At 37.5% G+C, this 24,063-nt stretch overlaps 1 protein-coding gene across 1 annotated transcript in view; it reads right to left on the bottom strand.

The window, feature by feature from the left end:
* LOC149798264 (uncharacterized) overlaps nucleotides 1–24,063 on the bottom strand; it is a 160,975-nt gene that overhangs the window by 58,273 nt on the left and 78,639 nt on the right. The window contains exons 17-19 of the mRNA XM_089960859.1: nucleotides 20,966–21,283; nucleotides 17,284–17,601; nucleotides 4,339–4,665 (exon numbers count right to left, since the gene is read on the bottom strand). Of these exons, the coding sequence (XP_089816985.1) occupies nucleotides 4,339–4,665; nucleotides 17,284–17,601; nucleotides 20,966–21,283 (963 nt within the window). The remainder of the gene's footprint in view (nucleotides 1–4,338; nucleotides 4,666–17,283; nucleotides 17,602–20,965; nucleotides 21,284–24,063) is intronic.

Here is a 24,063-nt window from a genome sequence, read left to right as displayed (position 1 = left end):
TCTCCCAAACAGCCTCGGCATTAATGACATCAGTTTCACTGAAACATTCGAAGTCACTATCATCGTCATTGTCTCTGTTACTGTTTTGCTTTACGTCAAAGGCAGCTCCAAGACCCTTAATCCAGCACCCGAGGTCTCTTGTAATCGATTTTTTTTTAATGCAACAAACACTTCCCAAGTTGTTGATCAAAACAAAGCCGGCATGTACATGTAATTAGGATCTCACAGAAGTACTCACGGGTTTCGATGTGACGGTCGATTGACTCTTTTCATGTTTTCAATGAACAGAATATGTTGTGATTATAACGTTTACAATGAAACGGAATTAAAGGATTAGAACGTGACTTTCACACAGGAATACGTTTAATTGGTGTTTATTTCATTCTCTGTTGCCACCTGTTAGCATTTACCAGAAGTTTTCATTGATCGCTATTTCACGAGACTGTTTATATACAGTATACTGACAACTATTTATCATAAAAACTTAAATAATATATGATATCTTTAAACAGTGGTCTCGCTAGGATTTTAAAACTGGATCTTTCTGCCTCTGAATTCAGTCACTAAATATCAGTACATTTTCTCACTCGGCCGCTAGTCAAAACCTTTGAACTAGCTGCCTAGCTGTTACATCATGTTCTTTTTTTTTTAATGTACTCTTATAAAATGGCAACAGTACATCAAAGAGTCTTTCAGTCACTGAATTCTGTCATTGTAAATATCAGCACTGTAAACTGATCAACACATTTTCCCACAAAGCAGGTGGCTGAAACAGGACCGGCAAATCTTTTAAGTTTCCCGCGCACCTATTACATGCGTGCGGAGGACTCCCGCCTCAGTGATTTTCTGCATCCCAGATCAAAAATTGGCGTCCAAATACGCGTAATTAAGCGTTTTCGAGATCTCTGAAATTAATTCTTCTTTAGAACTTGCAAATTTCAAAATATGGATTATATTTTTACGGGCATTAATCAACATTTTCGATGATAAAATGAGCAATGTATCAAGGTTTAATTTATCAATTCTTATCGTAATTTTTTCATGTGCAGCATATTTTAAAGATATTTCAAATACATTTTCTCTGGAAAAAATCGGGAGCCAAGACGGACACCGCGTTATAAGCTGGATCGCGAGTTATCCGGGCGCGAGTTATCGAGGGAGCGGTGTAGTCAGTGTGTAATTCTGATATGAGTGATTGTAACTGAGGTAGCTGATGCTCTCAATCCCACTTCTCAGTAAATGTTATGGTTTTGAACCCTTGGTTGCAAGCTGATGATGTTTTCATTCATGAATCTTTAATACCATAAGAACTGCTGCCCACTGACTTCTGGCCATAATATGCAAAACTGACATGTATTAAAGGAATGACAACCAGAGAAAACTGCACATGGTTAGTGGGTGTCAGACTGGTCTCATTCATGGTCTAAATCTTAAGACTAAACAGAGCATATAGAGCAGCGCACATCCTGGTTTATGAACATAGCAGTCTGTGTAGTTGCACACTATGATAAATACATATAAAAGGGCAAGCATGGCCTGTACAGGTAGAAAATTTGAGCACCACGATTAATACTTACGAAGTGCATGATAAAAAATCAATTATACTAACAAGTTACCTGTAGCAGGGCTAAATTTTGACTGCATATATAGGTAAAATCACTGAAGCATCGCTTATGATGTGGTTACAATGAGCCAACCATGTACAGAATACTCACCTGTATGTATCAGACAGCAGTTGCAACTATACAGTAATATAAATGAGTTTCTAAAGTATACACAAAATCAGCACATAAAATATGATACTGAAACATCATTATTGATATGTACAAAACTGATCCTACACTATCCATTGTGAGACAAAGTTACCTGTAGGAATGGCCCAATGACATTCTATAAAGATACAAATCAGTAAAGCGTCATATGTAACTATGAAGTGGACACTAAGAGAACATAGAAAACTTACATATATCTGGATGCAGTGAAAATTATATAATAATTTTAATTTAGAGTCCTGTATCATGTACTAGATCTGCATGCGCTTAAAACGGTTATAGCACTGTGATAGGATGCCATTGCAACCTATGCAGGTATGTACCAAAGGTGCCTATGTGTGCGAAGATGGCAATAACACTGGAAAGTTAGAAACTTTGTCAATGTCAACAGAAAGAACAAACAAGTTGGAACGTTTAGATGGAACATAACTTTCCTTCAAAGATGAAACTCCTCCAGCTTGTGTTAAGGTAAAAAAACATCCAAACTGCTTGCATGGATTTTAGGATGTGCTTCAGTACAGAAAGATCTCTCGGCACAAGCATGGGATTTGGCACCATCTTGGTATCAAGTGGAGTTCACTCTACTGCCACCAAAGTGCGCATATAACTTTTATCTAATTTAATTAAAAAAATTAATATGGATAATATGATGTAGTAGTAATTCTATTAAGATATTATGATTGGGTAACACATTTGAAGAAATATGATAAAATGCTGAAAAATATGATATTATGCCATTTTTCACAAAGAAAGGCTATGATGTCTAGAATAATCAGATCTATCCTATGTGTGTTAACCTTTGTTTGGCTCTATGACATGATATCAAATGGCTACATTTCCTAAATGGCACATTATTCAAGTTGTCAAATATGTAATTTTTGCATTTTACTTAATTCTGTAAATTTTGCTAAACATATCTGATTTAAAATATATATTAATAAAATTAACTGAGAAGAATAGATGACCTACAGACTTGATGCTCCTTCTACTCAAAAGTGTGTCAATTTGTTTTATTTCAAGAACTTTTTACAACTGCAGCAGACATACCTTAATGTGACAGCCCTAGTATCAACTGAATATTTTTAAAAAGTGCTTAAAAGGGTCAGTTATAATTGTATAAATCTGTACATTTTATATAGTTAAAACTGCTAAGGTATCACACAGAGAACTGTGGTAAATAACAGGTATATGACCCTATTTGTTTGACAATAAGCCCGCTTCAAATTTGTACCAAATAGTTGCTTAGGATGCCTTTATCTGATAACAAGCCAATCCCTAACATTTTTTACATTTATTAGGTCAGTGGGTCTTGTCATGTGAAAAATACTGTATCTAGTTCAATTCTAATTTATTCACATATGGCTTGCACATTAACATAAAGCAGTGTATCATTAAGAGATCCTGACATATCAATTCAACATTGGTTGTTCAAATTGTCCTCTTTGTAGCATCAAACTACCTGTATGCACATGCACTGAGACAGTTATCAAAATCTCAGATTAAATTGTAACTATTTAGCATAAATTAACATACAGTAATTCTGCTGTCAAAGTAGGTAATTTACCAAAGATATTACTGGAAAATGTAAAAAGGAAATGATGTGATGTGATGTGATTTTTATTTTTAACATAGCTTTAACAATTTTTCAGTCATATTGCTACGATGTCTGCAATGTGGCAGTTTATAGTGATGTCTAGCACTGGGGCATCATGCCGTAGACATGTAACATGATGTCCCACCCAGTCACATTATCCTGACACCAGGCCGACCAGTCCTAACACTAACCTCTTATTGCTGAACGCCATGCGAGGCAGCTGTTAGTACCATTTTTTAAGTCTCTGGTATGACTCAGCCAGGGATCGAACCCACGACCTCCCGCATCCGAGGCAGACGGTCTAACCACTAGGCCACCGGAGCGGTAAAAAGGAAATGAAAGATGGACACGGGGGAATGAATGGTTGAAATTACTTATGTTTCACCTGTGAGGTTAAATATATCTGTTATTCACCCAGAGCAAGCAAATTTTCTGTTTATGCTAAAAAATATTGGCAAGCATTATGAATAACAGCCTGAACTATCAGATTTCTTACTGTAACCCCATGATATTATCGATTTAACATTTATGTTCAACTGTGTTTTGCAAAGATTTGCATAGAAAATATAAACAGGAACATAATTATCTTTCCCAATTTAAGATAAAATTGCACACAAAAACTTGAAGAAAAAATTATATGCACATTATATGATTTGAATTTGGTCTGTCTGCATGCAAGATGGTCATAATTACAACTTGAATTTCTCAGGCATCTAAAACTAGCCCAAATGTCTTGGTCATAATGTAATACATGAGCCAGTGAAAAAATATATCTGGTATTTAATTCCAGTGGATGATCAAAATTAAGCCTCTTGCAAAATCCACTATTTCATGGCCCAGCATGAAATAAAGCATTTTGTATACACCTTCTTATCAAATGATGTTTTCATCATTGCAAGTATTCAGGTCAGCTTAATTTAAAGCTCTGAAAGCAGTACAGATCACATATCCAATTTGTAGAAATTTCCTCACCTTGAATTTCTTGAGGAGATACATCTGTTTTATTGATTCTTTTGGCAATGAATGACAAATGATTCTTTGTCTGGATAATGTGCATAAATGCTGGTACAATTGATGGATTTCCAATGATCACTTTCTTGAGAAGAATGTCCATGGCTTTCCTCCGAGACTGACTACTGACCTGTATCTGCTGAAGCTCATGGAAAACAAGATGGCCATCATTGTAGAGATTGTATGCTACCTCCATTATATCAGGCTTGTACATTTCCTCCTTTAGCCAGTCAAGCTGCTTAGCTAGCTGAACCCTTGTCCTTTGCCATTCACAATCAAGTGGACAACCTAAAAAAAATGAGCAATTATCAATATTAACTAAACACATAAAATAAAGAAATGGTATGGGTGGATTTGATGTTTTATGGCACGGCAACACAGGCAAATTAGTGCAAAAGAAGCTGTGCCTTGTCCATTACAAACTATGGTTGCCTATCTGGGCACTGAAAAATGGAGCTGACAAAAGATAGCAATGTTCACAGCACATATTAAGAGTTAACTTAAGAGTTTGATATGTGTCAATGCCCATGATGATCAATATCCTGACTGATGATAGAAGCGAGCTATGTTAAAGATTGAGAGCCATGACAGCATTTGGGTAGTGATGTACTCTGTAGTAAATGTTGTAACTGTACAAAATAAATGTTCAAGACAAACCTAAACAGCAAAGGCTTTCAGTGAAGTTTAAGAAGTAGTTACTTTTGCTTGGTGGTCACGTAATTGTATAAAGTTTTAACTGTACCTGAAGAAAAATCAATGCACAGGGAAAATAAAATAAGTTTTGTTGTAATGCAAATTGAATATAACAATGTCATTTCATGGCTTCCTATATTTGATTTTTCAATCCATTCTCAGCTGTGCATTTTCCATGGGCATATAAATCTGACATGGATACCCTGGAAATGCAGTTTAAAGACTGGAAACACTGGAACAAGTCATGCAATAAAGGTAAGGACCATGGAAAATGGGCAAAATGTATGAACATTGTTTATTTTTTATAATTGTTATGCAGAACTTGTTCCGAGGCTATAAAAAATGGAAACAGTGATGCCATACACACATTAATCCAATTACTAATGGATGCCTGGATAAAACCTGAGGTAATGGATATGTAAAGACTAAATCAAATCAAATCCAGCAGTGGAGGAAAGTCTTACATTGTTTTTCACAGCTGATATGCACACACATTGACAATTATAACAATATGGCCCATTAATTTTGAATGAAAATCATGTGAAAATAGACAAGTTACAGATAGGCTATTAATTCTAATGAGTTTTATTCACAGTTTACCTTTCCTATAAAGTGCAATGTTCTTGCAGCAAAACTTGAAAGTCAAACATGGATATTTCTGTTCAAACAAAATTTTTGATCTTTGATATGCAAAGAACAAAGAACTTTCTAACTGTAGGAGCTGTGGAAAACAATAGCTATACTACCATGTTGTCTGATGACATGCCTACTCCCCATTTTTATATAAGTTTTGCAAATAGTTACTGAGGACATCTTTATCTGATAATAAACATACTGCCTACTTTCTGACATTAATTAGGCAGTCGCTTTGGTTTTGTCATGGGGAAAACACTGTATCAAGTTTGCACTGATTCACACATGGCTCATACATTATCACAAAGCTGTGCATCAATAAGAGGTGTCAATGGGTCAGTCTAGCACTGGTTGTTCTAATTGTCCTCTTTGTAGCAATAAATTGAGTGCATGCATTGAGACATATACTGAAAGCTCAGGTTAAACTGAAAAAGCAAATTTTTAGTAAATTGTGTTCCTCTTGAGAATACTTACCCGATCACATTAACTTTAGGGATATAAGCCTGCTACCTCTCGAATCCAGCCCTACTAAAAGACGAAAATTCGTCTTTTCGGTCTATCTCATAGACCAAAGGGCAATAACTCTTGCCCCTTACCTCCCCTTGCCACCTCCAGGTGTCACTAGTTTTTTAAGCTGAGCGATATATATTATACGAGGATGCTCGCATAGCGGGGTGGTTGGGAGGGTTTTTAAGTAATGTGATCGGGTAAGCATTCTCGGAGAAACACAATTTACTAAAAATTTGCTTTCTCCTTCAAATACGTTCCCCGATCACATTAACGTTAGGAGAATAAGTAATAGGAGGAGGGAATGCTGAGCATCCTACCTCCGCTCCGGGTACCTTCTAGGGAATGATGGCTGGATTCCCCATTTGAACGATAACCCGTTCTCCTAATTTCATCAGCAACACAGCCTAGGGTCCCGTTATATGTGACCCCTATATATGGTTAAGAAGATAGTTATTGAAATCTTCTTACCTAAGAAATTTCACTGGCGAATCCAGCGAAGCTGATAGGCTGTACTGATTGTTTTAAATGAGTCTGGTGGTCATCTGGGCTGCCGACACCGGACTTACCAGATTCAAGGTTTGCCTCTGCGAAGCCAAATCTCTGAGACAAAAACTGGAGAAGGTTGACTCTGCATGCCAGCCAACAGCTTCTATTATATCTCGGATCGAAACATTGCGTTCAAATGCCAGGCTCGCCAAGATTGCTCTAATCTCATGAGCCGTAATCTTCATGAGGCGACTCTGATCTTGTGAGACCTCAGAGTACACTGAGTGTATAACCCACTTCAGCCATGAAGCAAGGGCTTGAGGGGTGATATCCCGTTTACCAGCTTTGACCGGAAGAAAGAGGCGCTTACGTGTGTCACGACATGCCTCTGTGCGTTTTAAATAGTGCTTGAGTGCACGAACAGGATCTTGCATGGCTGCTGCTCTTGACTTATCTATGGAAGAGAGCGAGCGAATGATGATTCTTTGATTGCCAATGGATGGTACTGGTAACCTATTTTTGGCTACAAAGCCTGGCTGCGTCAGGAGGACCACCGAACCATCTGATCTGAACTGAAGAAAGTTTGGGTCACTGGAAAGGGCATGTAACTTGCTGACCCTGCATGCTGAAGCTATGGCTATCAAGAAACATGTTTTGTATGATAGTAGCTTTAACGAAGTGTGGGCTAAAGGTTCAAATTTGTCTGAATTGAGCCATGTTAAAACCCAGGACAGATTCCATTTTGGAAACAGGGTGAGGCATTTTGGTCGATTGAAATAAAAATTGGCTAAAAGATCTAATAGATTTTTGTTATGCCCAATATCACATCTACCATGATGGCGGAATGTGTCTGATATCATGGAGCAGTAGCCTTTGATAGTAATTGGGGCCAACTGTTTCTCCTCGAAACGCCAGAGAAAAAAGTCGGCCGGTTGAGGGATTGAGACACTCAAAGGGACGATGTTACTGATATGGCACCAGTCCCTGAAAACATGCCACTTTCCCTCATAAGCCTTCAGAGTGGAGGGCCTTCTTGCTCTTGAGATTCTCTCCACAATCAAAGGATTAAATTGTTTGTCTCACAAGGCTGCCCGGACAAGAGCCTTAAGCGTGAAGAAGAAGACGGTCCGGGCAGGGGTGGAACACCTGTGATAGTGGTTGTTTGAGAAGATTTGGGCTGGTTGGAATCTTCCTGGGTAGATCTATCGCTAGATTGAGTAGATCGGTGACCCAGGACTTGTTCCATCTGAGAGGGGCAATCAGAATCATCCGAAAGTTCTGACCCCTTAACCTCTGGATTATTTTTGGTACCAAAACCGTGGGAGGGTAGGCGAATGCCCACAACCCCTCCCAGCTGATTGACAGAGCGTCCACGGCCCAAGTCGCTGGGTCTGGAACCGGAGAGACGAAGGTGGGCAACTTGCGATTCCACCTTGTCGCACAAAGATCAATCATCGGACGCCCCCAAAGTGTGCAAATCCGAAGAAAGACTGATTGATGGAATGACCATTCCATGTGAATGACTTGACCTTTCCTTCACAGAGTGTTGGCCAAGACATTGAGTCTGCCGGGAATGTTTCTGATTTGTACGATGATGTGGAGGTTGTCGCACCAAAGTAGAAACTGCCAGATCAGAATGCACAGGTCTGGTGATTTTGTGCCTCCTTGTTTGAGGAGGCAAGTCACCACCACAGAGTTGTCTGACATAATGAGGACAGTTTTTCCTGAGAGTTGATCCTTCCAGAAATGAAAGGCATTGATGACAGCCCTCATTTCTAAAAGGTTGATGTGGAGAGGCCTCTCCCCTGGCTCCCACGTGCCGCTGACTGTAGCGAAGTCCGGCAACAGGTGGGCACCCCAACTGTAGGTACTGGCATCGGTACGAACCGTTATCTCCGCTTGAGGCATCTCCAGAGGAATCCCCGTGGACAGCCAACCGGGGTTGTGCCACTGACGTAGAAACGATCGTATCTCGGGCGTGATCATTATTGTTTGATTGAGAAGACTTGAAAAGGGGCGCCTTTGTGCTAGTAACGTCATTTGTAAAGGACACATAAAAAGACGGCCAAGCGGGATCAAGTCCGCCGCCGCATTGAATAATCCGAGGAGTTGTAAGAATTCTCTCACTGAAATCCACGTTCTGTTGGAAACTAACTCGACGAGTTCGACGATCCGGATTATGCGAGCGCGAGGAAGCCGTACCAGATTCAGATCGGTGAGAAACTCCATACCCAGATGGACAATACGCTGGGATGGACGGAGATCGGACTTTTCCCAGTTCACGAGAAAGCCTAGATGATCTAAAAGTGCTAAAAGATCATTTCTGCCTTTGAGCAGAATAGAACTTACCATATGTTTCTGGAGGATGTCGTCCAAGTACACTGCCATCCCTGTAGATGAAGTCGAGCGGAACAGGGTGACGACGCAATCCATAACCTTGGTAAAAGCCCAAGGGCTGATGTTGAGGCCAAAGGGTAGGACCTGGAACTGATAAACCGCGTCGCGGTAAGCGAATCGGAGAGATTTCCGTGACGCGGGGTGGATAGGGACGTGAAAATATGTGTCCTTCATATCTAGACTGACGGCACACTCATCCCGCCAAATGGAAAGACGGATTGATCTCGCCGTTTCCATCATGAATTTCGGTGGCAAAATGTATTGGTTGAGGCGACTCAGGTCGATGATCGGCCTCAACTTGCCTTTTGTCTTCTGGATAAGAAACAGCCTGGAATAAAACCCCGGCGATTGCGGTTTTTTCACAATCTCCACTGCCCGTTTTTCTATGAGCAACCGTATCTCCTGTTGTAGAAAGGTATCCTTCTCCCGATCGGACGGTACGTCCGTGAAGAGGGGAGAGGAGGACTGGGGAGGGGGTTGGATAAATGAAATCTTAAGTCCTTCCGAAATGACCTGGATCACCCAACCGTTCTGAGGAAAAAAAAGTGGTCCAGTGGTCCTGAAATTGCACTAGGTGGCCGCCCACAGGTAGGCTGTCCGCGGGTGGTGGGTGGTGGAGAGGGTATGTCAATTTTTAGAGTTAGGAGGCTTGAAGACGGAGAAACTTTGTTTCTTACCGCCTCTGTATGGTTGCCTCCTAGCTTGATTAGACTGTTGTCTCCTGGCATTGGGTTGGGATCTTTACTGCACATTTGATTGTAAGGATCCCTTGTCCCTGGTCCGCCAATCATCCCTCCGCTGTGGCAGCGGCTGATTTTTTCTAAATGCCTGCGAGGGTTGGGCGGCGAGTTGGGGGGCAGTTCCTGAGCTGCCTGCTCCGAACTTCTTCAATTTTTCCTCCAAAGAGTAAAGGCGACCCAAACGGAGTCATCCGTAAAGCCAGAGTATGATGGGGCTTGAGCGACGTGGACCGCAGACATGCATCGCGTTGTATCAGGTCTAAGTCAACGCATTAGCCATGGAATGGTGAGCTTTCCTGTTAATAACTAGCAATTCGGGCCGTCACTTCCCAAGCGTGGTCATTGTCGGATTTTTCTGCGAGTCGGAAAAATGGCTAATGAAGCCAAGTCTAACATTGAAGATGTAGCGACCAAGTTCCGGACTAGCTTTGACATGGCATGGAACACATTTTTGTCCACTTTGTAAAACAGTGGAGCGGACATGTGAACTGCTGCCCTAGTTTTGTCCATGGCCGGAAGATCCGTACTGAAGACGTCTGAATGAGTTTTGTGCCAGCGACACGAGAACGTCTCTGGTACTTGGCTTTCTGAAAAGAACGCCTTAGCATTCCCCAGATCACCTATTCGTCCTGATAGACGATCACTGATCTCCTTCATTTTTGCCAACTGAGGAAGGAGCTGGAAGGACGGCGTCTCTTCCTCCCCATGAAGATCTACAGACGTCTTAACTTTGTCAAGAGTCAGAAAAAGCTGTGGAAGCGAGCGAGGGAAATAAGGGTAATATCTGGCCTGATGTCAATAACTGTGTCATCGTTTCCTGGACCAAACGACGCATCTGTTCAAAGTTGGACTGTCAACATTATTTTCGTCCATTGCCGCTGATGTTACTGTGGCTGACGGTTGCAAACGACGAACTTTAGGTGGAGGGGGGGGACCCCAACATCCCCCATAAGGCTCGCAATAGAGGCTGTCTTCGGATGTATACCGAGGACATTAATGCTATCTTTCTTCGACTTATTCCGTCTATCCCTCCCTTTTGCTGCCTTCTGGACTACATCAGCCCACGTTTGCTCTGTCCAAGTATTACACACGCTACATGGTATAAATGATGTACACTTGGTACATAAAATACAAGAGTCATGGTTGTCTTCTTTTGCTTTGAACTCTTTGCATTTCATGGATTTGGTTGACATTTCTACTGAAATGACACAAGAAAAGAAAACAAAGCACAAATTATCAATTCAGCATGTTATTAATTCGCTAATACCATAACCATTACTAACGGAGTAAGCGAAATCAGTCAGTGTCACGTTAACTCTTAATTGACAACACGAGTTCCGCGATAGCATGTGTAACATGGTCTTCAGTAAACAAAATCCGTAAGTGTGACAAAGTCACTCAATTTTGAAAAAATTTGTTAAAATAATGTATACAACCTGTAGAAGAATGATTGTCCAACACAATAAATCCAAATTTAACTTCGGATGGTCCAATTTAGCGCTAAGATGGCTTGGATTGTTTGGAGGTATAATGTACGTGTTATCAGTACATGCGAAGCTTAAAAACTAGTGACACCTGGCAGTAGCAAGGGGAAGTAAGGGGCAAGAGTTACTGAACACTTGTTGATTGCCATTTGCAAGCATCAAGGTAGTCTAAAATAATGAATTATCAATGTTAACTAAAACATATTTAAATAGCCAAGAAATGGTTGATTATGGCATAGCATCACAAAGTTAGAGCTGAAGCTATTCTGTCAAGTGCCTTGCCCATGGCCACACAATAGTAGCCAACCAGCACACCAAGAAATGGAGCTGTCAAAATATAGCTACGCTTACTGCACATATTAAGCCAACAAAAGAGGTGTCAATGCATATCTCAATCTATACTCTCTCTGCTATGGGGACAGTGCTATCACTTATAAGGTGCAATAGAGAAAGAGTATAGAATATAGTAGGCGCCATGAGGCACTATCGATACTGCCTGTTCATATGCTACTTACTGTCCAATGCTGTTGTTCAGTCATAGTTCCCATGCTTTTTAAAGATAACTTTCCAGGTAATTTCCAGGTTGAAATTAATTTTTTCAAGGTTCACATATGACCATTAACGAATGGAATTAAAGAACGTTTTTGCTTATAAAACATGCATTTTTTAAATCAAAAGATGTTTTTATTTCAAGACTCCCCCAAAAAATCCAAGTCAGAAAAGATGATAATGCTACCAAATCATAAAATGTATAAAACGAAAAAAGTCTGACTATATTACTATAAATTGGAATGTAAAGTCATTTCAAAGTATAGAATATAACTTCTAACTTTGATGACTTCCATTATGTTGCTATGAGGAAACAACATAATGAACATAAGTTGGCTTTGTTTCCTTTCAAACCTTTAATTCTAAAGAAATCAGAATAATCAGTTGTAAATCAGGAGAACAATTTATATGCATGTTATAAAGTAAACATGTCCTACCACAGTAAGAAAAAAATAAAATTAGAATCATATTTTGTAAAGAAAAAAGTTTAACCCTGAATTATTATGTGCAAACAAAACCCAAAACAAGATTTTTCAAAAAACCTAACTCCTCAAGATGATTTGGTTAAAAATCCATCATTAAAAAAACATATTTACAAAAGGGTAGGTTTAAATTTTGACCAAAAAAACCCCTTCATAATTATCTATTCACTTTCCTGTAAAATCAACATATGTCTGCTTGTAATTTGATAAACTATTACTCAAACCTGTACTGATAATCATGGGAGCTCATATTGTTTTTTAATATACAATATAAGGGATGACAATCTCCCATTTCACCTGCATTTTACAAAAGATTTGAAACCAATGCTTCAACGTACATGTCACAGTGTAATAGTTTAGCACCAATGATCAGCTCAGAGATTCAGCATTTTAGACTAAATATGTTACTTAAAACAAATGGTAGTCCGTTTTCTAATCTGGGTTCCTTCGAATAATCCCACCCATTTTCGGCATTTGGACATTTAGGTTGTGGTGTAGAGTCATAACAATTGCCTATAAAAAAATTGGAATTTGCTGCCACTGTGTGGAAGTGACCTATGGTAATTACATACAAACAGGCCTAGCAAACTTATACTATGTTACATTGAGTCATTCCTGCAAGAAATTGATAGGAAAATGATTTACTTTCCCAGAAAGTATTATAATTGTTGTCTTTAATCCACTGACAGACCAGATGAAACTACAGCATAGATGTAACCTAACCCAGTACTTGCAATTTGCATTATTAGTCACATGATTATAAAAATCTCAAACTACAACATTAAAAGTCCAATTATCACATGATATCAACAACACTGTACAAAAATAAAATTATATTAAATGAAAGTCAGAGACCTTTTGTAAAAAAAAACTGAACATATAATTTTCAACATATTTCAAGAAAAGCAGCCAGAAACCTGTTGCTGTTACAGCAATCTGGACAGTCAGATTCATCAAGCTGAGAGCAATTATCAACAAGGCAGTCACGTGAATTTTGTGTTTTTATTATTTTATTTTTTCCCCTAGAAATAGTATTTGACTTTCATGTAATATCTTCATAATTTTTTCAACAACATTTGAAAAGGGTTATTATTGATATTATGTGACTACTGGATCTATTTCATGAACATGTGGGTTGGGAGACTTGTGTACTTGTGCAACTAGCAATGAAACTCATGAATATAAAGTCAAATTTCAATAAAACCACAGTTTTATCTTGCCTTAAACACAAAACAATTGTAATATTCACAATTTCTGAGAAAATAAATAATTTTCATATCAATTTCATGCAGGTATGACTCAATATAACAGCACTTAAGTTTGCTAGGCCATCTTGTAAGCAGCTACACTTTACCGCCACCATGTTGGCTGCTTGTGATGCTAGACTGGTTTTCATACCTTCCATGTAAGTAAAGATATGGATATCAAGCTGTCTGTGAAACAACCAGTCTACTAGATGAATCCAATCCACTGAATGTATGGATTGACTCAACAAATATGTTTATGGCAAGCACCCAAATGATCCATATTGCAACCTCTGAATATTCTAGTCAGAACTCTATAAATTTAACTCATGGTCAGCTCAGTTACAGCTCAATTACATAATTGCTTCTGGTGTCATGTGGTGGCAGAAAATTCCTGGTTTTTTCCCTACTTTCATCAATATTTGCAAAATTCAAGGCCTTTCCATGGTTGGGAAAAACATTATAAATTCTTCCAACTTTTTTCCAGTTTCCTGGTAGCATGGGAACCCTGGTCAGTAGACACCCTTGTACCTCCAGTTTCATGTGGGTCTTACAAAAGAAAATTATTTGGTAGATTTTGACAGAAAAAATAGTTGGTAGACTTAGCATTGTCACATATCACCACATGCATAAACATATGTACAAATACTCATATAATCACAACCACACTGACATTAAATAAAAACATACACCAAGTTTGTGTCCTTACAATCCATTGGACTGCAAAATATAGGCTTATGTAGCTGCTATCATTTGTTCAGTAGAGGGTTTGAAAATTATATAAGTGTAATTTGCATTAATCTCTGCATTCATTAGAGACTGGATATTCCTGCTGCTCAAACTTCCCACCTGGATTCTCTGAGAGAACCCTAGTCAGAGCCGAGTTGTCCTTAATGACCATAATGTTAGCATTGTTGGAAAAGTTATCTGATGCAGTCTGACTGTGTTTAATTGTGCCTTACTTATATACAGTAGTAATAAAGACCTCTGTCCAGTATGGATGTTAACACAATCTCCTTATTAACACCAATCAACTGTGCAAACATGAGCATGTGTTTTTTGTTGTCTTTCAATCAATCTATTTCATGGCTAAAATCATCATCCGGAAAGGCATGGGTCAATTAACAGTTGCCACAGTTAACATAATAAATGATAATAAGGAGATCAAATCTTAATGTTCAATTCAGCATATTCAATATGTTCTGGTTTGCTATTTGGAAAGATGTGGTACACTCCAGAATGACTCATGTGAATATCTGCAGTATATGCAATGAATCAAATGCTCCTCCCTTGCAGCTGTGTTTCACAATATCAAACTGTCAACCAGTTTTAAATTTTGCTTGACTGTACATGCTTTGCTGATAGCTCCTAGTTTCATAAATCACAGGAAACATACTTTAACAGCCTGTCTTCAAAAATGAATCACACTTGAACACTATTCTGGCTACTGAAATAATCACACTTTGAGTTTTATATATGGAGTAAAATAAAAGTAAAAAAAAAAACTGCTGCTGTTCACAAACTTGCATGTAATCTTTAATAAAAATTCTCATTCAAGGCAAGGAATGATATGTAATAACTGTAGTTTTATCTACGACCTGAAGCAAATTAGGTTGTTCCACTTTGCAAACTTTACCCACCCAAATGATCCAAATGGGCTGAGTCTTTGCTATCGTCAGCCAATTAAGTAATATTTGAAGTGAAGGGTTGTTTATACATGAACATGTTGCCTTTTAATTGCCCCTATCAAAATTAGTTGATTAAATGCACCAAGAATAGTTTTACAATGATATGTTTACTGTTTATACATAGATGTTATGGGCATATACTGAGGGGTCTTTGAAGTTTGTTTTACATTTTTTCAGAAGATTAATGAAAATCATGTTTTTCTAAATGGTTGTGTTAGGGGTTTGGGAGTGAAAAATTATCTTCATAGCATATATAGCATAGGTCAGAAATGTCAGGATTAACAAAATCAAATCTATGTCTAGAAAGTCCAGCATTTCTTCCATTGTTCCGGGTTGCCAGAGTGAATCAGGCTTCTTCTCCATACATTTTGCTGTACAGCCATTAGTTCGTGCCATGGGATAATATTTAAAGAAAAAAAAATCAATCTCTTTCTTCCCCTCATCCAAAACAAAAGTTGCACCAAAGCTATCATTAAACTGTGTGACTTTTGGACCATACAGCTCTCTTGTCCACACTTCACCGTCTTCATCACCAGATTCTGTAACAATATGGTGTCCCTGTATATAGTAAGAACAATCATTTAACACTATTTTGATTGGTTAAGTATAATTTTACCTCCTGTTACAGACCAATAAGAATGAATGCAATAGGAACATACAAAGCAGATTTATGCATCGCTAAGCTTTAGGATGCATAACCAGCAAACAGATATGCAGTCCTCATCAATGTTCGTCTAAACACACAGGAGATGATGTACTGTTACTGGATAATGATTTCCTATGGAGTCAACCATAAAGAAAAATATCCCTTTTATTGTCTGTATTGGAATGTGGCAATGTCAGCACAACTCTGATTCCACCAAGAATTTTAAATCATTTCCAGCCTGAGGCTAGATTCAGATTACTGACTGCCTGACAGAACTGCTTAAGGTTGGTACTGTCTGGGTCTAATTCTAATATTGTTTTAATGCCAATAAGATTCTTGATACGAAGTACAAACACATATATATTACAATTACACTCTTCTGACTTAAGTCTAACTTGCAGACACTCTTGTTTTTATCATGATCCTCAATATCACCACTCTTTAATAATGACAATCAAATAATTTACAAGTATTATAAACTGACATAAAGACCACCATATTCATTCCCAGGAATTACTGATTACAATGGCAGTTAGTGACACGTACTTTTGAGTTTGGTTGATCTTCCTATTTGGAAAGGATTCAATCAAGTTCAGTGGTGTTTATGAACACATTTTGCCTAAAATCCTAGACTGCTGGTTGCCTTCTCCAGATGGTTGCTCATGACAGATTATGTTTGACTATAAAGTTACCAAACAGTGTCTCAATAATTGAACAAATATTTGTCTCTAGGGTGGCAACAAGCCCTGCCCTTTAGATTCTTGATCAACTTGCAATATACCCAAATTAATACAAAGACCAAAAAAACATCAGTCTATATTCTACATTTCATAAAATTCTTTTCAGAAGTAAGGCCTCTATGATGATAGCAAGCACAATCAACCAGAAATCCAGTCATTATTCGCAAAGTGTGAGTGATGAATGCAAGTTCAAACTCAAGGACAAAATTATTTCTGATAGTTGGAATACCTCTATATCAATGATATCTGTCATAATATTGTATAAATGAAAACTTAAAAGATACAGAAAGACTGATTCTAACTTTCTTCTAAATAAATACAAAAATATGTCCACATTTCAGGACTCAAAGTTTGAGCTCAAGTTTCTAGCTTCAGATGTTTTAAGAATATAGCCAGGTCATGTAATTACTATGTGTAAATATCACACATGTATATTCAAGTTTCTCCAAGGTCTCAAAATAAATAAAGTATGTGATCAAAATCTGTCCACCTATAGCATTCATGACAGCATCAAGCAAAAGTTGATAGAAACATGACATAAAGCCATCAGGCTCCAAAATAGCTAACAAATGGTCTAAGAGTTAGGTGAGCTAAACACTAAGGATGTTTCTTACTCTCCATTTCTTCTCTTGATATTTCTGTCCTGTTGATTCTTTCTGCTATGTTTAACAAGTGACTTTCAGACTCCAGGATCTTCATGAATGCTGACACAGCTGATGGCTTTACAAGTACTACATTGAGAAGCATGTCAGCACTGTTTCTCTCAGGTTGTGATCTGTCCTGTATCTGCTCCACTTCAAGCCAACTGAGGTGTCTGTCAACCTTAAGATTATCTGAGATGGAATCGATGTCACTCCATATAAGTTTCTCTTGAAGCAGGTCATACTGCTTTAATACCTGTATTCTTTGCATCTTTGTAATGTATGGATGACCTGAAAAATATTGAGTCATTTATGATTTCTTTTGTATCAAACATAATGATACACAATACATTTACAAAATAATTCTATGAAAGTCTATGAGCGTATCAAGATTTGTATGACAATACCAATTTAACATATGAAGAAACACTTACACCTCTGCATGATGCTTGCAATATAGCTCAGTGGGTTTGGGACTATATGAAACTCTTAAGCCTTCCAGTTATGTTGACCAAAATGCTTAAATGTGCCAAAGACTATGCTTGGCTTACACAAACTGACTCATTCTTTTAACTTGGCAAAAACTTACTGAACGGCTGCCACAAGAAAACTTGTTTTAGTTTTAATTTCAGTACCTCTACTTCAATACACATCATTAAAATGGAACCATTTGTAAAATAGGAAATAAAGAGTCTTGAAAGGCTACCACACTTGTCTGAACTGATAAAGCACTCTTTGCGTAAATTTAAGCAAGGAAAAATAGTGATTTATTGACTTTCAGGTACATTCCCAAATACAGAACCTGGAATCTGGCTTCGCCTCCACTGATCTTGCTGCACAGATATTAGTTTCTTCCACAATTCCTTCAACTGATGCCTGGGGGACATAATTTTAAGAAAACAATTAATCTCTTTCTTCCCCTCATCCAAACTGAAAGTTGGGCCAAAAGTTTCAGTAAACTCTGACTTTTGGACTTTTTTCCTCTCTTATCCACACCTTACTGTCTTCATCATGGGCTTCTGTCTCATTTTCTAACCAACTGGACAAAGAAGAAAATTCAGTGTCATTGCCAACATGTGTTAAGTCAATCTCCAATTTCATCCTCAGAAACACCTAAAATTCTTATTCTGAATCACTAGTGTAAGCAAAAGCCATTATTTCCATTCTCAACTACAAATGCACATATTATTATATGCTGCAAAATTCCACAAAATCTCTAAATGTCCCTTTTATTGTCTGTATTGGAATGTGGCAACGCCAGCACAACTCTGATTCCACCAAGAATTTTAAATCATTTCCAGCCTGAGGCTAGATTCAGATTACTGACTGCCTGCCAGAACTGCTCAAGGTTGGTACTGTCTGGGTCTAATTCTAATATCGTTTTAATGCCAATAAGATTCTTGATATGAAGCACAAACACATATATTATACAATTACACCCATCTGACTTAGCATAATTAGCAGACACCTTTGTTATCATTATTATCACTATCACCACTCTTCAATAATGACAATCAAATCTGAAAAATGACTGACTAGTATTATAAACACTAAAACAAGGACAATGACAACAGTCACCTCAGGCATAATGGATTAAAATGGCAGTTAGTGACATGTACTTTAGACTGGTTAACATTCATGTTTAGAAAGGATTAAATCCAGCTCAGAGGCTTTTATATCAGATTTTCTGATGTGGTTCTTCATAGTACTGTCAAACATATATTTTGCCTAAACATCATGATCACTGGCTGCATTCCCCAGACGGTCACTCAGAGATTATGTTTGAATATGAAGTTGGCAAATAGTGTCTTGACACATCCAACTTTATGAATTTTTTATGCTGATTCTGCAAACATTTTTTTTCAGCAATAGCAAACTTTTGTTGTCCCAGTTAATATCCTTTATAAGATTGGAATTCTGCATTCTTGCCAGCATAACAAGACCTTAAAATCATCTTTACAGGAAGAACAGAATGCTTATTTATGTTCCTTTGAACACGATTGCAACCAATAAAATTCCTGTTTCCAAGCATCATTGGATTTGAGATATTCTAGTTGCTAGGAATTTAGTGTTTTGACATTGATACGCTTAGACATCTAGACACACCTTAAACATGGGATTCAAACTGACCCACTGTCGGGCCACTTCAAGCAAAAATAACATTTCTAATCCTGTCCATATTGCTTTTGATTAAACATAGTATAGACTCTCATTCATCTGGACAAACCTTAAGCACTGAAGTGGAACAGACCTTATGGAGAGATTCAAAGTAATGTTTATTATTTTATGCTCATTGGGCTCTTTAGCAACAGAACCATAATGAATTACCGTCTTTAATTCTTTCTGAACAACTTCAGCTGAGATATACTATCATCCACCTCAAGAAATTTCAAACAATGAAGCCAGCCAACCATGCCAACAGGATAAAAGGTGACATTGGCAACTGCATTATCTTGCCCCATTTAAGAATGTTCAGTCATATGATCACAAGCAGTATTGTCGTACATATACCATACTGTAATCAGAATATGAATATATAGAAAAAATAACTTTTCACTAATAATTCTGCATATGTTGGAGATTTCAGGGAATGATGGGAGACATCACTAAACTTGTGAGAAAAACCATCCCATGCAGGAGGTTCACATGTATGCTGAGGCATGGCAAGTGTATCCAGTGGATATACACATCAGTGGTAAGCAAAGAGTTAAGTGTATTCTCATACACAGGAAATTATCTCTGTGCTTTAAATGACATAAATTCACCTGTAATGATTACACTTGTATAAAGGATAAATATGATATGGGTATGTGAATACAGATAACACAGGAGTTATGTGATAAAATATTTTGAAAACTTTGTTTGGAAATACATCCACTTGGGGGTGGGAATGACCTATTAAGGCAACCAGATGCATGAAAATCTCATTCATATGCATAGTGGCAATTATAAACATCCAAGATGTTCATAACATCAGAGAATATCTTAAGTATCATCAAAATCAGTTTCAAAAAAGTCTCTAGGGTCGTAACAAGCCCTGCCAATTCGATGCTTCATCACCCAGTATTATAACCAGATGTTGCTATGCAATCAAATTATTAAAATACTTACCAAATGTACAGATCCAAAGTTTCATCAAAATCTCTTCACAAATACAGCAAATATTATGACAGCAATCTTAATAGATCATAGCTCTAGTACCCATTCTATAAGGCAATGGTACACTGAATGTGAGTTTAAACTCATGCAAGGCCCATAATTATTTCTGCTTCAATGCATCAAATCACTGAGATCTGTCATGTTATTAAATAATTGAAAGCTTCAAAGATACAGAAAGACTGATGATTCTAACTTTATTCTAATACAAAAGGTCCACATTTCAGGACTCAAAGTTTGAGCTCAAGTTTCTAACTTCAGATGTTTTAAGAATATAGCCAGGTCATGTAATTACTATGTGTAAATATCACACATGTATATTCAAGTTTCTCCAAGATCTCAAATAAATAAAGTATGTGATCAAAATCTGTCCACCTATAGCATTCATGACAGCATCAAGCAAAAGTTGACAGAAACATGACATAAAGCCATCAGGCCCCAAGAAAGCTAACAAATGGTCTAAGAGTTAGGTGAGCTAAACACTAAGGATGTTTCTTACTCTCCATTTCTTCTCTTGATATTTCTGTCCTGTGGATTCTTTCTGCTATGTTTAACAAGTGACTTTTAGACTCCAGGATCTTCATGAATGCTGACACAGCTGATGGCTTTACAAGTACTACACTGAGAAGCATGTCAGCAGCTTTTTTCTCTGGTTGTGATCTGTCCTGTATCTGCTCCACTTCAAGGCAGCTGAGGTGTCTGTCAACCTTAAGATTGTCTGAAATTGAATCTATGTCCCTCCATGTAAGTTTCTCTTGAAGCAGGCCAGACTGCTTTAATACCTGTATTCTTTGCATCCTTGTAATGTATGGATGACCTGAAAAATATTGAGTCATTTATAGTTTCTTTTGTACCAAACATAATGATAGACAATACAGTTACAAAATAATTCTATGAAAGTCTTCAGAGCATATCAAGATTTGTGTGACAATATACCAATATGACATATGATGAAACACTTATACTTCTGCATGATGCTTGCAATTAGAGCTCAGTGGGTGTGGGACTATATGTAACTTTTAAGTCTTCCAATTATGTTGATCAAAATGCTTAAATGTGCCAAAGACTTTCCTTGGCTTACACCAAGTGACTCACCCTTTTAACTTGGCAAAAACTTACTGAACATCTGTCATAAGAAAACTCCATTTTTAGTTTAAATTTCAGTACCTCGACAAACAATACACATTATTAAAATGGAAATATTTGTCAAATAGTAAAGAAAGTCTTGAAAGGCTACCACGCTTGTCTGAACTGAGAAACCACTTTCTGTGTAAATTTAAGCAAGAAAAAATAGTGATTTATTGACTTTCAGGTACATTCCCAAATACAGTATCTGGAATCTGGCTTCGCCTAAATTGATCTTGCTGCATAGATATTAGTTTGTTCCACAATTCCTTCAATTGATGCCTGGGGGACATAATTTTAAGAAAAAAATAATCTCTTTCTTCCCCTCATCCAAACTGAAAGTTGGGCCAAAACGTTCAGTAAACTCTGACTTTTGGACTTTGTTCCTCTCTTATCCACATCTCACTGTCTTCATCATTAGCTTCTGTCTCATTTTCTAACCAACTGGACAAAGATAATTCAGTGTCATTGCCAACATGTGTTAAGTCAATATCCAATTTCATCCTCCAGAACACCTAAAATTCTTATTCTGAATCACTACTGTAAGCAAAAGCCATAATTTCCATTCTCAACTACAAATGCACATATTATCATATGCTGCAAAATTCCACAAAATCTCTAAATTTGGTAAGAACAATTATTTGTTAACACAACAATGATTGTTTATTTGTCCTTTTACTGAAAGTTATTGACCAATAAGAACGACTGTAACTTGAAGACGGAAAGCAGATCTATTGATCACTAAGAATTAGTATGCATAACCGTCAAGTAGATGTCTGCTATGGCATGTAGTTGTGCTTGCTTACAAGCGGATTTATCAGTCACTGATGTAGACATGTGATTCAAAAGACAGGTCAGGTCAGGACAGATCATACCTATTTTAAAAACTTGGTCAGGACTTTAGACCTCCAAATGGAGTATTTTTAAGGAACCAGATTTTATCACATAAACGAATGAAAATTACAACTACAAAACAAATTTACATTTGAAACATTAAAATATGCACATCCCCTAATCAAGTCAGTCCTTTCACAGTAAATTATTGTCATTCATACTGTTCTTATATTTATCACAAGTGTGTTTAGCATTTCTTAGATCATTGCTGGATTATATTCATTTTGGTGGCAGTCCTCATCATTGTTCATGAGATATGTACTGTTAATGGAACCTGTTTCCTCTGGAGTCAGCCTAATTTTCCTCAGAAACATAAATGTCCCTTTTATTGTCTGTATTGGAATGTGGCAACGCCAGCACAACTCTGATTCCACCAAGAAATTTAAATCATTTTCCAGCCTGAGGCTAGATTGAGATTACTGACTGCCTGCCAGAACTGCTCAAGGTTGGTACTGTCTGGATCTAATTCTAATATCGTTTTAATGCCAATAAGATTCTTGATATGAAGCACTAACACATATATTATACAATTACACCCATGTGACTTAAGCATAATTAGCAGACACCTTTGTTATCATTATCTTCACTATCACCACTCTTTAATAATGTCAATCAAATCTGAAAAATGACTGACTAGTATTATAAACACTAAAACAAGGACAATGACAACAGTCACCTCAGGCATAATGGATTAAAATGGCAGTTAGTGACATGTACTTTAGACTGGTTAACATTCATGTTTAGAAAAGAATTAAATCCAGTTCAGAGGCTTTTATATCAGATTTTTTGATGTGGCTGTTCATAGTACTGTCAAACACATATTTTGCCTAAACATCATGATCACTGGCTGCATTCCCCAGATGGTCACTCATGAGAGATTATGTTCGAATATGAAGTTGGCAAATAGTGTCTTGACACATCCAATTTGATGCATTTTTTATGCAGATTCTGCAAACTTGTTTTCCAGCAATAGCAAACATTTGTTGTCCCAGTTAATATCCTTTATAAGATTGGAATTCTGCATTCTTGCCAGCATAACAAGACCTTAAAATCATCTTTACAGGAAGAACAGAATGCTTATTTATATTCCTTTGAACATGATTGCAACCAATAAAATTCCTGTTTCCAAGCATCACTGGATCTGAGATATTCTAGTTGCTAGGAATTTAGTGTTTTGACGTTGATACGCTTAGACATCTAGATACACCTTAAACATGGGATTCAAACTGACCCACTGTCGGGCCACTTCAAGCAAAAATAACATTTCTAATCCTGTCCATATTGCTTTTGATTAAACATAGTATAGACTCTCATTCATCTGGACAAACCTTAAGCACTGAAGTGGAACAGACCTTATGGAGAGATTTAAAGTAATGTTTATTATTTTATGCTCAATGGGCTCTTTAGCAACGAACCATAATGAATTACCGTCTTTAATTCTTTCTGAACAACTTCAGCTGAGATATACTATCATCCACCTCAAGAAATTTCAAACAATGAAGCCAGCCAACCATGCCAACAGGATAAAAGGTGACATTGGCAACTGCATTATCTTGCCCCATTTAAGAATGTTCAGTC

The sequence above is a fragment of the Sinohyriopsis cumingii genome, chromosome 6 (genome assembly GCF_028554795.1).
Source record: "Sinohyriopsis cumingii isolate HCF-2022 chromosome 6, ASM2855479v2, whole genome shotgun sequence".
Classification (NCBI taxonomy): Eukaryota; Metazoa; Mollusca; class Bivalvia; order Unionida; family Unionidae; genus Sinohyriopsis; species Sinohyriopsis cumingii.
This window is presented reverse-complemented; position numbering and strand designations above follow the sequence as displayed.